This window comes from Gadus macrocephalus, chromosome 10 (assembly GCF_031168955.1).
Source record: "Gadus macrocephalus chromosome 10, ASM3116895v1".
Lineage (NCBI taxonomy): Eukaryota > Metazoa > Chordata > Actinopteri > Gadiformes > Gadidae > Gadus > Gadus macrocephalus.
Genome location: NC_082391.1, coordinates 19,223,677 through 19,241,969, shown reverse-complemented (window position 1 = coordinate 19,241,969; position 18,293 = coordinate 19,223,677). Strand labels below are relative to the sequence as shown.

General features: G+C 44.5%; 2 protein-coding genes across 10 annotated transcripts in view; one reads left to right on the top strand and one right to left on the bottom strand.

Moving 5' to 3' along the window:
• LOC132466358 (rho guanine nucleotide exchange factor 9) overlaps positions 1-13,936 on the top strand; it is a 46,687-nt gene extending 32,751 nt beyond the window's left edge. For 7 of the 8 annotated variants that reach the window (XM_060063530.1, XM_060063526.1, XM_060063528.1 and 4 more), the window contains 5 exons: positions 1,019-1,148; positions 1,709-1,840; positions 4,854-5,097; positions 6,232-6,300; positions 8,444-13,936. In XM_060063530.1, the coding sequence (XP_059919513.1) occupies positions 1,019-1,148; positions 1,709-1,840; positions 4,854-5,097; positions 6,232-6,300; positions 8,444-8,619 (751 nt within the window). In that variant the 3' untranslated portion in view covers positions 8,620-13,936. Of the gene's footprint in view, positions 1-1,018; positions 1,149-1,708; positions 1,841-4,853; positions 5,098-6,231; positions 6,324-8,443 lie in introns of all 8 variants that reach the window. The other variant, XM_060063529.1, reaches the window with a different exon arrangement.
• Positions 11,905-18,244, bottom strand: LOC132466397 (ankyrin repeat and SOCS box protein 12-like). 2 transcript variants are annotated; one of them, XM_060063631.1, is made up of 4 exons: positions 18,072-18,244; positions 17,104-17,469; positions 15,060-15,588; positions 11,905-14,909 (listed from the first exon to the last, which is right to left on the bottom strand). In XM_060063631.1, the coding sequence occupies exons 2-4, from the start codon at positions 17,365-17,367 to the stop codon at positions 14,767-14,769; spliced, it is 936 nt and encodes a 311-aa protein (XP_059919614.1). In that variant the 5' UTR covers positions 17,368-17,469; positions 18,072-18,244; the 3' UTR covers positions 11,905-14,766. The 2 variants fall into 2 exon arrangements, with proteins under 2 accessions (XP_059919614.1, XP_059919616.1); XM_060063633.1 differs by having other exon boundaries at positions 17,104-17,325; positions 18,072-18,243.
• Positions 18,245-18,293: the final 49 nt, after the last annotated feature.

The window sequence follows — 18,293 nt, the reverse complement described above, 5'->3', positions numbered from 1 at the left end:
TCGTGTGTGTGTGTGTGTGTGTGTGTGTGTGTGTGTGTGTGTGTGTGTGTGTGTGTGTGTGAGAGACAAACAAGCATACTCACAGCCCAGCGAACAGTGATGAGAAGCAATCAGTGAGTGTCAGGCAGCACTGGGTCATTCACGAGCCCAGCAGCGGAGCCCGTTTTCAGCCAGGGACGCCCCCCGTGTGCCAGCTCAGCCGACTGTTGCTGCCAGGGCCCTGTGTTTAACAGAGCTCTGGAGGATCTGCCAGATACACAGATGCTGGAGCATCCGCACACACACACACACGAACACACACACGCACGCATACACACAAACGCACGCACGCGCATACACACACACACACACACACACACGGACACGCACTCACCCACATGGACACACACATGCATGCACACAAACTAACGCACGCACACATACACGCACACACATACTCACACAAACGCATGCACACACATACACACAGACACTCAAACTCACACACACGCATGCACACAAACTCACGCACGCGCATGCGCACTCATACACACGCACACTCCAACACGTGCAAGGCCAGTCACGACCACTCCCACAAACACACCATCTCCCCAGCTAGGAGTGGATCAGTCTAAACCTTCCCTCGTCTGAACCCTGCCTGGCTCCGTGTAATTCCAGAGCCGGAATTAACTGATAAAAGATAAATAATGGCTGACCAGATCAGACGAGATCTCGGTCAACGGTTGTATTGGATCTTGGTTGTGTGTGTGTGTGTGTGTGTGTGTGTGTGTGTGTGTGTGTGTGTGTGTGTGTGTGTGTGTGTGTGTGTGTGTGTGTGTGTGTGTGTGTGTGTGTGTGTGTGTGTGTGTGTGTGTGTGTGTGTTGGTACCCCCTGTCTTTTATTAGGCTCTGCCCGTTCTTTCACCTCAGATACAATTGTGTCCCTTATTTTAACGAGCGGCCCCAGCCAGGAGAGGCTTTTAGCGGAGTGTGTAACACAGCCTCATGAAGTGTGTGTGTGTGTGTCCTGTCTCCATAGTGACTATCGCTATGTGGCAGCGGCCCTGGCGGTGATGCGGAACGTCACTCAGCAGATCAATGAGAGGAAGAGGAGGCTGGAGAATATCGACAAGATCGCCCAATGGCAGGCCTCCGTTCTGGACTGGGAGGTGAGCTGCGGACATGAGGAGAAAATTAAGAAAGCATTGATCTATGGATGAGTCTCAAGATATCATAGCTTGACCGAGAGTCGTGATTCACTTTTGGGGGTGATGTCGATATCTAAAATGGCCTCCGAAGAATATTTTTCCTATTCGTGTTTAAACTCTTTTTATAAAGCGTCGTTAGCTTCATAAAAGGTTTTAAACGTATTTTAAAAGGGAGACTAGAAGAACAAACGTACGCACACTACGAAACCGCACAGCCAAATGACATACACAATATAAGGCGCTAGACTTAGTTTGTCCCTTTAATTTGACCATCCTCTATGATTTTATTTTTTGGATTGAATGAATAAATGCGTGTTATTTATTTGTTTTAGACTTATTTATACGGCTCGGAGTCGCACTGATGCTAAGCAGCGGAGACGTGTGTGTGTGTGTGTGTGTGTGTGTGTGTGTGTGTGTGTGTGTGTGTGTGTGTGTGTGTGTGTGTGTGTGTGTGTGTGTGTGTGTGTGTGTGTGTGTGTGTGTGTGTTTCTCTAATTTGTGGGCTCTGTGTGTCCATCCAGGGCGATGACATCTTGGACCGGAGCTCTGAGCTGATCTACACAGGGGAGCTGTCGTGGATCTACCAGCCGTACGGGCGGAGTCAGCAACGCGTCTTCTTCCTGTTCGATCACCAGTTAGTCCTCTGTAAGAAGGTACGTTTCTCGTCGTCCTCCTCCCTCTCCGTCTCCGTCTCTTTCTCTTTGTCTCTCTCTCTTCCTCTTATCTCACCCTCTCACTCTTGCTCTCTCTCTCTCTCTTTCTGTTGGCCTCTCTCTCGCTCTCGTTCTCATGCTCTCTCCCTTTCAATTCAATTCAAATTCATAAAGCTTTATTGGCATGAGAAACAGACGTTTACATTGCAAATGCAGTTGAATAATTAGGTGGTCAATGTATAAAACGTTAAATACAAAATATATATACATATCAAATATATGAATATTAAATACTCAATATGTAAAAATTTGAATGTTGAATACTTAAAAAATTCAAGTATCTCCCATAAACAGAACATTTTAAATTATGCTGTAAACACACGGCAATGCTCTCTTCCTTTCTCTCACTCTTGATATATTTCTTGTTTTCTCCTTATCTTTTTAGTTTGCTAAGATACTGTCTTCTACTGCTCTTTGCAGTAGGAGATTGCAGTAGAATAAATAATTTTGCTTTCTCTTAATCTTTTCATCTTTTCTTATCTTCTTGTACTGCTCTTTGCTGTTATCTCCCTCTGTCTCTCTCTCTGTCTCCTTTTTCTCTCCGTATATTCTCTCCTTTGCTTTATCTTTTCATCGCTCTCACTTTCATTCAAATGCCCTCTTCTCGTATCACGCTTGTCTGTCTCCTTGTCTATCCTCTCTCTGTAGCTCTCTCTCCCTCTCTCACCCTCTCCATCACACTCTCTCACCCTTCTTTCTGTCCACCCACTGTCTCACCTTTTTTGATTTACTCTTGATTTAATGATCACATCTTCAACTCAGCCTTTTCAACGTTTTTGCTTTGTTGCGCTACAGGATATTTAAAGACGGTTATATTTAGTCAACTTCAAAAGGGGTCCTTTTGAGGGCTTCCAAACCCACCGAAAGGCTGCAAATATATGACGTAATGTTGTGGCTGCAGGCCCCTTGAGTGAAAACCCGTCCAACAAGAACTGACCTCCTGTCAAAGAATGAAGATGTGCAGATCCAGGCCCTAATGTACCAGGGCGCTGCACCCCTGTCAGAATGATGTTCACACTTCGCTGCATTTTACCACACACACACAGACACACAGACACTCACACACACAGACACACAGACACACAGACACACAGACACACAGACACACAGAAACACAGACACACAGACACACAGACACACAGACACTCACACACACTGACACAGAGAAAAATATACACACACACACACACACACACACAACCAATATACCAACACTCACCAATATACGCACACACACACAAACACACGTACGCACAAACCCATGCACGCACACAAAAAAACCAAATTGAAATATAAGCCATGAACTTGGGTTGACACACGCATACACAAGCTAGCTTAGAACCGATCACTACTGTGAACCATCGCGCACAGACGCGAATCAAACACGTACACACTCGCATGCTGTACTCTAGCCACAGTGGAAGGTACAATCACAAAGACGGCATAAAAAGTCAAGTCTACTCTTATCTATGTTGTCGCCTTCCATTTCCTTTTGTCCTGCGCCCCTCCCCTGGCTATCTGTCGTATACATCTCCAGTGCTGTTGGAATGCGCCGGAATGCGCCGGTATGTCTGTGGGCTGCAGTGTTGTTGTCCTGTTAACATGGACCCCCCCCCCCCCGCTAAGCACCCATATACCAATCTCTCCCCCCCCCCCCCCCCCCTCTGTTCTCATGGGTCGGAGGGAGAGAGAGAAGATCCCTGCGCGAGAGAAAGAGAGACTCTTGAATATAAATCCCGTGTCTTTTGTTTTAGCGCTTCCTCCGACAGGATTCTCGGTACCGACAACAATTTCAATGGAGTTCGCCTCTGGGCGTGTCGGTTGGCGTCTTGCTTGTTGCTTTTCCTTCCTCCTCTTTCATCTTATCTCCCTAATCAGGGGCCGGAGAGAGCTTTATCTGTGCACGCTCATTGGCAAGGGTTTTTTTGGGCGGTTTTCGGGATTGTTAGGGCTCGTAGGGTTTGTGCATGGCCACTGAAGAATTAGCAGTCAGGGATGAGGGCTGGTTTGGGCATCCCAGCGAGCTTCTTGGTTCTAGAACCAAGATGGACACTGGGGGGAAATAGGCCTCTATTTCCTGGAAGTATTCCGCCAAACGTTTTACAAAGTTTTACGTTATGTCCTGGTTATTCTTTTGATCATAGTAATAGTAACACACAATTTATTATTTGTTTATATTTGTAATCCTCCAATCCAATAATGTTACCATATTCCTGCATGCAGCACAACCCCTTACACACACAGAAGCACACGCACACACAGCACCAAACACAAATGCACACACGCATGAGCGCACACATTATACTGGAAGTGTTACAAATCACTGCATTAGCGATAGCAGTTGCAGTGGGTGAGGTGTTTAATTTAGCTTGAATAAATCCATTATTTCAGGCTCTGGGCTCCACAACCGGAACATTGAGCTTCCTCTTCCAAAACACACACACAGACACACACACACACACACAGACACGCACACAGACAGACACACACACACACACAGAGAATGGATTGGCCTTAAGATAAGATACAGTTAAGATGTTCTTTATTAATTCCCAGACAAGAAAATGGGATGTCACAGTAAGTGTCATTACTAGATGCTTTATTTAAAAACATGTTTGCATGCCAGAAACATACAATTTTGAGATGACCTTGACCCCTAAACACACGCACACAAATCCTTTTTTTATGTAGCACTTTTCATACACGAGGCAGACTCAAAGTGCTTTACATGGAAACATATTCATAAAATAAAATAAAGTAATAAGATAAAAGGAAAATAAAGGCAGAGTAAAAAAAAATGTGTTGTAGAAAGAGCACAATAAAATGAAGTAATAAAAAAAATAGAGTGCAAAGAATTTAAGATTTAGCAGAAAGCTAATGCAAACTTAGCTAGTATTTCCTGAACCTACAAAACACTACAAAATGTCTGCTTGTCCTTCCATCCGTGGCCCAGGACCTGATCCGTCGGGACATCCTGTACTACAAGGGGCGCATCGACATGGACCGCTATGAGGTGCGCGACGCCACCGACGGCCGGGACGACGACTTCAACGTCAGCGTGAAGAACGCCTTCAAGCTGTGCAACAAGGACAGCGAGGAGATCCACATCTTCCTGGCCAAGAAGCTGGAGGAGAAGATACGCTGGCTCAGGGCCTTCCACGAGGAGAGGAAGATGGTGCAGGAGGACGAGAAAATCGGTTAGTCCCCCCCCACCACCACGCCGCTTCCTCCTCTCGCCACCACGCCGTTTTGGAAGGCATTACTCTCATTCACGAGGGGCCTGGTTGATTTATATCCTAGTACTCCAGCCATGCTGCATCACACTGGGAGAAAGGAAAAAAAAATTGGGCAACCGATTACAGAGCTACTAAATATAGGCCCGAAAAGTTTTTTTTTCTGCAAGACAGAAATGCTGCATGCGTCTCTCTCTCTCTGTGTTGGAGTTGTAGCCGTGTGTCCTTGCTTTGTTGGCGCGGGCCACATGCAAGCATCGATGTGTTGTTTTTAAATTGTGCAGAATCGGTACTCTTGACGTAGACGATTTTTAAGTCTGTGGAGAGGGAGCTCAGGCTGCGTTGCACACTTGATCAGAGTGTTTCATTTATGTGAAACTTACATTTATTTACTTATTATGTTAATAAGTTTATAAAAGCCACATTTGAAATGTATCCCCTTGTTCGGTTTGTTTTTAAATGAATACGGTATAGATATATATTTTGTGCTACACGCGAATCTCCTAAGATGGCGCAATTTGAATGGTTTGCTATCTCGGGATATTGGGCAATATTCCTAGCCTGGGTAGCCCCGCCCATTCTTCCGGCGAATTGAGTTCGCCCTGCACATGGGTCTGGAGAAGAGCAATACATTTCTTTCTGCTTCCGATACGTTTTTGCGGGAGCAGAATCACAAAGCTGGCTTTTTCCCTTGGCACGCAATTGGCTGGTTTGACACAATGACGACAGGGAAGCGACGGCAAGCAGCCAATCGTGTACAGAGTCATAGGCCCGTTGATCACGCCTCTTGTGCTGAAGAAAATGACGGCAGCTTCCCCAGACCAACGTGCGTCTGGTAATAGCCAGTCTACAATATTCCATGATTGAGGTCTCAAACTCGGGATATTGTTTTCATCGCAAAATGTGTAATGGGGCGCGCGAGTGGCGGTCCTCTCTTCATGCTAATAAAAGAAAAATCTTTTTTTTTTGTTATACCTTGTGTCAAATTATTGATTCCTTCAGCAAGTAGCTGTGTAATAAGCAGCATGATGTGCAGCAAGCCGGTCAGTACTGTAAAATAACTTTTGGCTCATTGTCCATTATTCCTAACTCGATAAGGTTTCGAGATCTCAGAGTACCAGAAGCGGCAGGCGGCCATGACAGTGAGAAAGGTGACCAAACAGAAAGGTGAGGCAACAAGAAGATACCAGGTGACTTTCCTTTTCTTCTCTTCGCTGATCTGCTCTGTCTTCTCATTGCTGTTTACTTTTCCCACTTTCCTGCTTACTTCTCTACCTCTTTAAAACCTGAATGTAAATGTGAATTTATAAATGTTAAATGCTGTGTTTATGACTGTACTTCTACAAGCTCTCCACTAAGACTCGTTTTTTTATAAGTTAGGAACATTTCTCTCATTATTATTACTATATGTGTTATATATATTCTGTCCGTTGTCTATGAGTTAAATATCTCTCGCATCATGCACTATATGATATGACGGCTTTCCGTCCTATTTTGTGAAGTAAGCACCAATGAAAAGACAGAGGACTTTTGCATGACGTATGAGTTCAGAGAGCAATACCACTGTTTCTGCCATGTGTGGCCCATGACTATCCTGTCCTGATACCATTATAATATACATAAAACAAATCTATTCCTAAACAACCCCTCAACACAACCGTCTGATACATAATTTACTGTTTTTATCTTTAGTCTTAATTAACCTATGGATCTGATACATTTTTACCATGCAACAACTTGCTAATAACAATTATTCCATTGCCTTTAATTATGAACAAACATGATAAATTAGTATGCATTTTATTTTTTTTACAATTCAGTGGGGATAACAAAAGAAACACATTTTCGAAGCGAATCATCAGGGCACGAAAAGACTGAAGACCCACATGTCAAAACTGCTGGTATAATCCTCCTAGGATCTCCTCGTTGAGCTAGTTTAGCGGCAGGCTAGATGTACATATGATGAACATAATGCATTCACCGTTTACATTTACCGAGGATAAGGCGTTGCTATTGTGAGTTCCACAAAAAGCATGACCATCCTTGGGATCTGAATTAACTAATGACATGCTGGAATGTTCTCTCTAACGTTAGCCTTCCGGCGGTATATGTTCTGTCAGACATGTTGTTGTGTGTGTTTAACTTAGTGTTGTATGTGTACACATGGCTCTGGCACAAGGTGAAGTACTCTCTTGAATTTCAGATTCATTTATAGATTTCATCTTGAGAAAGAGAGCCATGTTATATGGACATGGGTTGAGAATGATAAAGGTATATGCATTAGAGTTACTACCCTAGACTAGAGCTAGTGCAACAAGATGCCATGGCAACTGCTTATGCAGTATTGGAAGCTGTTGTGATTAGCATCGGCATTAGTGCATGCAGTCCACGGACCAATCTGTTTTCAAGCCTTATCTTGACTGTTCAACATAGAATAGGTCTCACTGACGAAGCTATCAAACTGCTAAACAGTGTTTGGGATGAAAAACAAAATCTTTATTTTATCTCCAAGATGCCATGGCAACTTTTTTTTAAATATTATTTCATCTCCAAATATTGATTGTACTTGTAGTTTTTGATAACACTAGCATACAGTAGTTGTGATGCTTGTAGGCTGTAGCCATATTAGTTTAGTAGGCCGTAGCCCAGCTTGTACCAAACAGCTTTTTGTTCAATCTATTTTTGGCACTTTGGTGTTTTGAAGTCTTGAGAGTACTATTCAAACAAACAAGCGGTTGGATAAACAGAGACGAACCACGTCCCTTGTCAAAACGCCCGGTTCTATCAGTGTATCCCATCACATGATCAATGGGTTCTCGTGTTTGCTACATGCTATCAGGTTGGTTTGAATAGTGTCTTTGGTCTCCCTTGTGTCATAACTTAGGCTGGTTTTCACTTAATTCCATCTCAGCTATCATTCTAGTTACCTTAAGGATACCGCACCATAGATATATATATATATATATGTGATTAAAAGAAACAGAACATATATTAATAGTACTCATAGTACATACTACTCATAATAGTTGATATTGATATGTGCCCGTTTGTGCTTTAAGTAGTTCAGTCTTGTGCGCGCGTGCGTGTATGTGTGTGTATCGTCGTCGACGGGGTGTTTCTATGCTTTAGCGGCAGACGCATGAATCAATGTTGTGTCGTTGTGTCGCTCGTTCGGACGCAACGCTGATAACCTTTCTTCTTCTTCTTCTTCTTCTGTTATCTTCCTCCTGCCCTCTTTTTATTTTTTTACGCTTTGTTGCCCCCACCCCCCCCCCACACCCTCCCGCTCTATTGCCCCTGCCTTTCCCAGGTGTAAACAGGTGCACGCCCCCCTCGTACCCGCCGCCCCAGGACCCCCTGTCGGCGGGGCACTACGAGGTCACGGAGGACATGGCACAAGGGGAGGTTTTTGAATTAAGTCAATCCAAAAGAGGCCAGGCTCCCTTCTGGCAGAATTTTAGTAGATTAGCTCCATTTAAGAAATAAGACACTTGAGAGACTCTTCCGGAAAGGACCAGCTATTTTTCTTAGAAGCACTAATAAACGTCGGGTGATTAACATCCGAAACGATGAAGAATATATTATAAAGAAAACAGGAAAAAAAAACACACACACACACACACACATGTTCAACGAGAGAAAGACTTTTGAAGAAGAAGGACCATGTGTTAATATCTCCGACCCCCCCAGAGGGTTGGAAGCACCAAGAGGACTGAAGAAAAGAAAATAGACTTTACATTTCATGTATGTTATCGGCACCATCCTTTGTTTGTTGTTTTGTTGTTTTTTTTATTGGTCAAGCTTCTCCCACCGCGGCACACCTTCACAAACTCCACCCCTCTCGACCCTGCACCCTCACTACAACCACGCTCTCTGATTGTCCACAAGTTGTCCATGAGATGTTTTTCGGGGGCGGCGGGGGGGGGGGGGGGGGGGGGCGCTTCCTTAATCAAGTGTTTTTTGTCCAACCCCATTCCTCCGGGGAGCAAACACCGAATCCCAAACCTGTGTTCATCCATCTGTAAAAGGTGGAGGCCGCTTCATTCAGGCCGTATGATCGTATTCGAAAACTAAAATGAGTTGTCGTTGCTGTGCTGCTCTGTGAGTGTGTGTTTGGTGAGAGCCTTGTGTACGTTCACTGTGGTGGAAGTGGAATGACGATATGTGTCATCTACAGGCTGTAGCATCTGTCCCCCCCAACTCCCTCCCCCCCCCCCCCCCCCCCCCTCGCTGTCGGAATTAACGTCGACTCAGATCCAGTGATCACAGGCCGATCGGGACTACGCTGCTCTGAAGACGCCTGTCGTCGTCCTAGGCTGCATCCTCCTCCCTCCCTCCATGTTCTCTCTCTCTCGCTCTATAATATGCCATCTTAGTTTCTCTCTCTTGTTCTCTCCCGCACTCTGGCTCCCTGCGTTCCTCCTGCGCACTCCTCTCTGATCAATACCCCCCTACCGTTGAGACCTTTCTGTACCGTTCTCTCCATCCTTTTCCTTTTACTTTCATTCTCTCCATCTTTCTCCGATCTGTCCACGCTATCGGCGCTGCTTTCAACCGGCTCGCGTCTCCCTCTCCCCCTCTCCCTCTCCCTCTCCCCCTCTCCCCCTCTCCCTCTCTCCCTCTCCCTCCCTCTCTCTGTCTCTGTCTCTGTCTCTGTCTCTCTCTCTCTCTCTCTCTCTCTCTCTCTCTGCCTCTCCCCCTTCCTCCCAGCGGTTGGTATTCCACTAGGAGCTGGCAAGCGGGGCTGCTCAGTCTGCCATGGGCCGCATTGCATCGGGCGAGGGAAACCAATCAATGGCCTCCTCAACAACCATTAGACCATTTACACGCTTTTCGCTCAACCATTTTCAACAGGATATTAATATCCTGTTTACTGGCCAAGGGAGCTGTGGTTTATGGGGCGGTGTGCTAGGGGTACAGCCCAGTAGAATGGGAGTCCTCCTGCCAAATGCTGGAAACCACCTCTCACACGAATCCCAACCTGCACTGTCTGGGCTGGCTTCTTGTTCGTGTTTTGCAGGACCTCTGCACCAAAAGGCTTTCATGAGAAGTAACGGTGTGAGGCTCAGATAGGGGGTTTCTTGCACATGTGTTGGCTGTCGAAGGGAACTTTCTGTGTCGAGTGATTCACCGACGTGTTTTGGTTACCTGCTATGAAAAGCACAGCCAAATACACCAAGAGCCACCCCCAGTGGTAATGATTAGTACCTAGTAGAGAGTGTGGGACAAAGCTGTATACCGGAGTATAATTGCTTTTCCTCAAGCTGGAATCAAGCCTACCTTTGCAGTGCAAAAGAAAATGATAGGGTTGGACAGAAAGAGTGAAAGAGTAAGTTTAAGAGTGAAACTACATTTATTGAGGAATAGGATCAACTTGAAATGGGTTGAGTCAACTATGAAGTGAACAAACGTAACGAAAAGAAAGCCAGGATGCATTGTGGCTGGTAGAAGGTGAGCCCGGGTGGCTGGATGGCTGGAGGACATTGTCTGTAATCTGCAGCACGCACACTTCCTGGTGCATTTTTTTAATTCTTTCAGCGTCTTTCTTTGCACTACAGTGCGTCCTCCACACCAGTTGGAGGGGGGAGGGGGGGGGGGGGGGGGGGGGTCAAGGGGGGGGTACCAGACATTTTGTTTAACCAACGACGACGACCAGCAGCTGTCCCTTGCGGACACAGAGGTCGTGAACCCTTGGAAGAGGGCCCCGCCTGGCGCCTTTCCAATACACTCCACCTGCTTATCTGCGTATGTTTCATAAAGGTGTTTTTTTTGTTCTACGATTGGATTGTTAAGAGATATATCTGTTGATTTATGGTTATGTGATCATGTTTGTGGACCTCAGATACATAAGTACATTTTTCTGTGTTGGAGTTAAACCATCTACATAATACAGTATGGCAACTTGTGCCGTGTGTTGAACCATTATATAGCCTCACAATTCACCATACAGAGGGGGTATATGTGTTGTAATATGTCAATTGCTTATAACCTATTGGCGGAGGAAGAATTAAAAGAGACCTGAGACTTGTCTCTCTAGTCTGTTGTGTAATTTATCTCTTTGGTTTCAGTAAAGAAAAGTGGAGTTGAAACACTGAGTTGGTGGGTGGTGTGGCCACACGGGAGCAGTAGGAGGAAGTCTTCCTCTAGCACAGATATGATTCCTAGACCATAACCTCAGGTCGAGTGCAGTTACCCCTCACCCCACCATTCAACCCCGACAGACACACAAACACCAACAAACACACACACACACACACACACACACACACACACACACACACACACACACACACACACACACACACACACACACACACACACACACACACACACACACACACACGCATACATACACATGCACACACACACGTGTGTATGCACGTAGCTGGCACACCGTCACACACAGGTACACACAAGGGAAAACACCGCAAACGCACTCCTGCAGGCCTATCGGCCCGTTGTGCTGCTGGAAAGAGAGATGCGATCTAACAGTGCCTTCCAGCATTCCACTAGTGATGAGGACATCTTAAGTTTCACAGGCCAACCTGAGGTAGTCGTGTCATTCACCCTGGGCATGGGTCTAGGCTCTCTCTCTCTCGTGCTTAAGAGTTCTATTTTTCTATCTTTTTTTTTTTCTTCCTGTCCCTCCCCTCATTTTCCCTCTGTAGGTTGGTTTTTCTGTCACTATTTTTCTCTCTTCCTCCTTGTCTCTTCATCGTTTCAATCTACTCTCCTCCTCCCTCCAATCTCTCTCTCTTTTCTTTGTTTCTCTCTCACACTCTCTCTCTCTCTCTGTATATTCATATATATGGAGATATATATCCCCCCCTCTGTCCATTTTTTTCGTCTCTTTTCTTCTCTCTCCCCAGTACCCTCTCTCTTGTTCTCGTTCTGTCTCTATCTCTCTCGGACTGGGAATCCCATTCCCCAGTGCATGAGATCCAATCCGACCAGAGTATAGCGATCAGACCTTCCTCCCTGAACAGGAGTAGGTAATGTATTATCACACAAGAGAGCAGTATTATCACACATTAGCATAGAAGTGTCCAATATAGTGTTGCACAAACTGACAAAACATTAAGTATATTCTACTTTCAGACATTTACTTCCTTCGTTGCACATTTAAAAACATAATATTTAAAGCTCAAAAACCGCTGCAGTAGGATACTGTTTGTTATTTTATTTTTTTCCTTTCTCGGTCGGTGTATTAGAAGTAACTTGAAGCATATATACAAATTATGGGGAGTTGTAAATTGAAGGAACAATCATCTATTTTACACTTAGCAGCTACACACTGTAAATACTGTACAAAAGAACAGATCATATATTTGGATATTAGTATTTTGCGTTGGAGACGAATGTTGTACCAGTTCTAGCGTGCGCTAACACACCGCACCAGATAGATGCATGCTTGTGGCATCCAAATATTTTGCATGCAATTTAACCAGAACTCTTTAACCAGATTGTTTTAGCTTCATTTACAATCCCCCTTCATCACTTAAATACAAAAAACCATCGCTGAGTAAACCGATACCAGCTCACTGAAAGAAACGATTATTTAACTCCCCCGGTTGTGGCTTTTAACGCTTTATTTATTTATTGTCAAACCGGTGTTTGTCATCGTCATTGGAAATCCAAGATAACACTGAAGTGAAGAGCACTGATGCTGCCTTGTCTACGTGGAACTATGAACACAACTCTCTTTACATTCTTACGTCATCTTCACACCACACTTGCCAACGATGGCTAACTGTCCAGTGCCATTAACGGCTGTGACCGAAACGGGTATCTTGTTTTTTTTTTATCAGTAAACCAAACAGGGATGTACAATGATGATTGCCCTATTCGTTGTTGTTTTTTTGGAGTATAGATTTCAAGTCAAGCAGAGATAAAACAAGAAAAACCTCTTCTGATTATCAAAACAATATCAGCCAGAAATCATGAAGACACAATTACACAGAACTTCACTCCAATATCCCAGTACTCTCCTTTTGCTGACATTCTGAAGAACAATGGTCTGACACTACCAATCAATTTCTCACAATTTTTTAATTTGTGTTACAATGTTAACCGGTTTTATTTGGTTACCCAATACAGAAACAGCTTTAAGTAAGATTTATCTGAGGCAAAGTTAGGACATATTTGTTGCCATGCATCAATGCGTGTCTGTCCTGCTTGTATTATTTAATGACCTTTTAATTATAAATGCATCAGTGTTATATATTTTTCCTCACCTATTTCTACGTTTTGTTGTGTTTTTTTTTTCCAAGGGACATATTAGCAAGTAATAACATTCACAAACCTGAGCATTGCAACATATTTGATAGCTATTTCTTGCAGTTATGGCAGTCCTGTGTTATTTCGGAATAGTCAGGGTACAGCAGGGTCACTATCTTCAAAAGGTAATTTAATGTGGTTTTTAATGGCCGCAAGGTAACAGAGGGCCCGCTTTTGGAACTCTTAACCATTTGTATATTACCATCTAGTTTAAGGTTTCGATTTTTGACCACCACAGCACATTTACTTGCAAGTTTTATCCTTAGGAAATGTCACCATATGCAAACATTTGTATTTTATTTCTTGCTGGCATTTAAGTTTATTTGTTGTATAAATTTAAAACCTTAAGAATATTGTCTATTCAATCGAGAAACTGTGAATGGGGGAGTGGAGATGTCTACTGTATGTACATTATATGTTTTGATGTAATCAAAAGCACTGGGAATATGTTGTATTCCGCTGAAAAAAATGAAACCATATCTGATATAGCTGTACTTTTGTTGAAAATAAAACCTCTATATACATAGCTGTTTTGGTATTATAGCCTGAAGTAAGTCACATCACAATAAAAAAGAAGCCACATATCATATACCATAGAGTAGGCCCAAGGGCATACAAACTTCTGCATTAGCTTTGTATGTAGCATGGGTTTAGATAAGAATGGTAGACAGGACATATTGTCCCGGTTTCCTGTTGTTTGACATCATATCCGCTCTACATGGCTATTTACAGCGTACAGCTGTTACCTATTAGACAGTATGAGGTACATCAAAACTGTCAAATCACAAATTAGTTGTCAACAAGTTACAAAAACAATAATGCCTGCTGCTATTAAGAGGCTGCATATAGTTACAAAACAATATAAAATTCAAAATTGATATTTTATTTATCTGAAGTCTAAAAAAATGCATACATTCTGAACAGTGGAAAATTGTGGGAAAGTGCAATATCACCGCCAGGAGGGTATTTTATAGGTGGGGTGTTATTGACCAGAAGCCCATAATTGGTAGTGCTATTCCGATCTCTAGCGGTAGAGCTTGGTGTTACAGGTATATGACCTCGATCTGGCACATCCAAGCGTCGATTTGTATTATTGCAAGTTACACTGAGAAAAAAACTATAAATTCAGTGAGAACACAGCAAAAATATATATAAATGTTAATAAATATAGAAGGCAATAATAAAAGGCCACTAATACGGATGTAAACATAATTTCATTTCGTCTGTCCCTTTGCAACAAATTTGGGGCATCTTTGCATCTAAGGTAGGCCTATGTGTAAATATCCACATCATCCATGACCGACACATAACAAAAAAAGTGCAATCCATCCTTGATGAAAACAACGGGAACACACTTCATATATTCAAGGCGACATGGTTCAAATATTTCCTGAGAATCTGAGGAATGTCCAAGCGTTCAATGATTGGCTCTTTATTGGCGAAAGGCAGGTGTCTTCGGATCGTTATCCGGGTCTGTGACATCAGCGTTTTGGGGTGAACTGTAAAAAATATAAAGCACGGATAAGATATATATATATATATATAATGTTAAACCATTATCGTTAACTTAATACATACCGTGGCCTGTCGCATCAACCGTGAAAAGTCGAACTTTCTGTCATAGCCATACACACAAACCGACGTCTTACCTCTTTCCTTAAGCAGCAACACCAAGGCTTCGTTCTGCTTCGTCATCTTGTCAACGATCAGCGTGGGTAAATACACGTCTGCCCCAAAGTCCACGAGCAGCTGCACGTACTCCACGCCGCACCCGTACCGGAGACACATATCCAACACGGTCTTGGGCTGCTTGATCCGTCCCAGCATCTTCTCGTCCGTGCAGTTGTAGTCGGGGTTGGCCCCGTGGAGCAGCAATAGCTTGAAGCAGTCCAGGTGGCCGTACACGGCCGAGATGTACAGGGACCCCCTGCAGGCCGTGGCGTTGGTGGCCCACTCGGGGACCTTGGACCTCGCGTCGACCTCGGCGCCGTAGCTCAACAGCTCCTGGAGCACCTCCACGTCCCCCTCGCGGGCGGCGGTCAGCACCGGGGAGCTGTTGTTGTACGGGCTGCCGTTGGGGTCGGCGCCCGCTTTGAGCAGGGCCACCACGCAGTCCAGGTGCTTCCCGCTCACTGCTGTGAACAGCGGCGTCTGGGCCTTCACATCCAGGCTGTCCACCTGCAGGTGGAAAACAATGCTGTGAGCCAATGTTGTAGCAGCAGATTTTATCTTGAAAGAAAGTTTCCTTCCACAGTGTTTTAGGCTCAGTAAGAAGACTAACCCTCAGCTGTCTGTCTGTTAATGGGATGTTCGTTGTTATATGCTATTTTTTCTTGTTTTCTGAGCAAATTTTTACAATATCGTGTCAAATCTGTACGAAATAATGTAAACCACGTCCACTTAAGATGGAGTCAGTATTAACCAAGTCACACAAATGTCCTAGTAGATAATGTCCAACCCAGTCTTACGGAAATACGTGACACTGTCACGTCACGTCCATCTTTACGGAGATATTCCTGAACCGCATAAAACGAAACCGGATCGTTTTCGCCCGTTTCGGCTCCGTGTGGACGTGGCCTAGAAATGTATGTGGTTGAACGTGTAACCTGTTTATTTAATTTTTAAATATTAATTTATTTAAACGGAACAGTGTGCATTAATCAACATGGCCATTACATCGGACACATAAATGCACCAGATTTAGTTAAAAAAATATTTTTCATCTGTAGTTCCTGAAAAGGCTCACCTTGATGATTCTGGCTTGTTTTTATTGCCACATCAACCGAAAGGTAATAGGGGCATTCTAGGACTGTTCTGATATTGCAACCCAGTCTCACAGAAATATGTGACACTATCACGTCACTTAATCTATTAATTCGTGATCTGGGACACGTAATTTAAATTTTTACGTGCCTAAAAACACATTTCTAACAATGACAGCTTTTGGCCAACCGTTTCTACTTTCACCTTTGATTCAGAGAAATTGTGACAATTCACGGATATATTTAATGCAAGTGCGCTGCTCTGTAGCAAACCGCGACAGAAAAAAGGTAGCTGCTATCTCTTCTTTTTAGAATGAGTTTGAAATTTGTGCTTTTGGCACGAAAAAAATTACGTGTCGTAGATCACGAATGAATAGATTGAGGCCCTGTCCACACGAAGCCGATTTTTTGGTGACCCCGCATAAGTCTTGAGCGTTACAGCCAACAGTCCAGACGGAGCCGGCGAATCCGGTGCCCGAAACCGCACATCTCTGAAACCACCATTTAAAACCACTAGGAGGTGGTTTTAAATCTATCCGGACCTATGTGGTTTCGTGTTAGGATTCGTGTGGACGCCTGAAACGCAAACGATGACGTCATTTGCCCCCCCACCAGCTGGGGGACGTCAGAGTTGCATTGAATTTTTTATTTATTATTTTATTTGGATTCTTTTTGTAGCTTTAAATATAGCCCCTTGATGAAATTAATTACTAACTGTACATTAAAAAGTATTTCTGCGCAATTTAAAAGGTTGAATCTCCTCGTGATTAGCGTGCAGGCTGTGTGCGCCGCAGGCTTGATGCGCTCCACTTTATTTCTGTGGAGAACCAGCCCCTTGAATATGCACTCCAGCGTTTCTACAGCTCGATGCGGTCTCAACCTCCAGTAACCACCTCCGCTCCCTCTCTACGCCCCTGGTGGTTCTTCTCACCTCCGCCCCGTGCTGCAGCAACACCTCCAGGCACCCGAGGTGTCCCCGGGAGGCCGCGGCCCGGAGAGGCGTCAGGGGTATCCCCCATCCGCTGCGGCAGTTGATGCACCGCCTGTAGCTCTCCTGGGCCAGGAGGCGGGCGAGCTGGGGCGCGTCGTCCCCGCTCACCGCCTGGTTCATCTCCTCACACAGCTGGCCCTCCTCGTCCTCCTCCTCCCTGGGCTGCAGCAGGGAGAAGATCTTGGAGATGTCCATCAGACTCATGTCGACCGTACCGCCAGCGATAGGTACCCCCGGGGGAGGGGGGGGGGGACGGGGACGTGGGGGATAGGGTGGGAAGCTATAGGCGCGTCAACGCTGTCCCATCTACAGTGGAAGACAGACATGACTTGGTTGAAATAGACCATCACACACACCCGCATACGCATACAGATATACACGCGCACACACACGCACACACACACGGATAGTCTAGGCTAGTAGTGGGTTAGGGTTTTTAAGGGTTTAAACCCCGATATTTACATCCTTGAAAGAGATGCCTTGCTGCTATTTGTTGATCAATGACTTGTTAAAAGGAAAATTTCCACAGCAGTCATTGTTTGTTGGAATAAACCATCCCAAATATGCCCGAAATAGAATACAAATGTAAAGTAATGACACTAGATTCATCATCGCAAACCTTCAAGTTGTTTTGGTTGCGAACCGACCTTCGCCTCACATAACTTTAACTGTGACTCTTTAAATATCAGTAAACAGCCCTATGTGTTAGGCAAAACATTGTTGCCACTAAAAAACACGACAATCCCTGAAGTAAGTGTATCACTTCTAGTAGATAAAATTTCACAAAGCATTTACACATGCAGAGTCTAGCTGATCCTCTGAGCTCTAGAGAACAAAAAGGTGGGACACGGTGGGACACAACCGCTCGATACAATTGTAATGCGTCTGTCAATGTGTCAGTTACATACCTTGCCCTCCCAGGTATCCAATGTCTCTGCAAACGGTGTTAATCAGATGGGGAGCAATCATTTATTTTGTCACTCCATAATTTGGACCGTGAAAGTAAACCAAGAGTTCTCTAGGTGATTCTTTCTCAGGGTGTGAGACTACTGGGGATATCAGGACACACTGTGTGTGTGTGTGTGTGTGTGTGTGTCTGTGGAGCCAGAAAGGGCAGGGAGTTCGGGGGG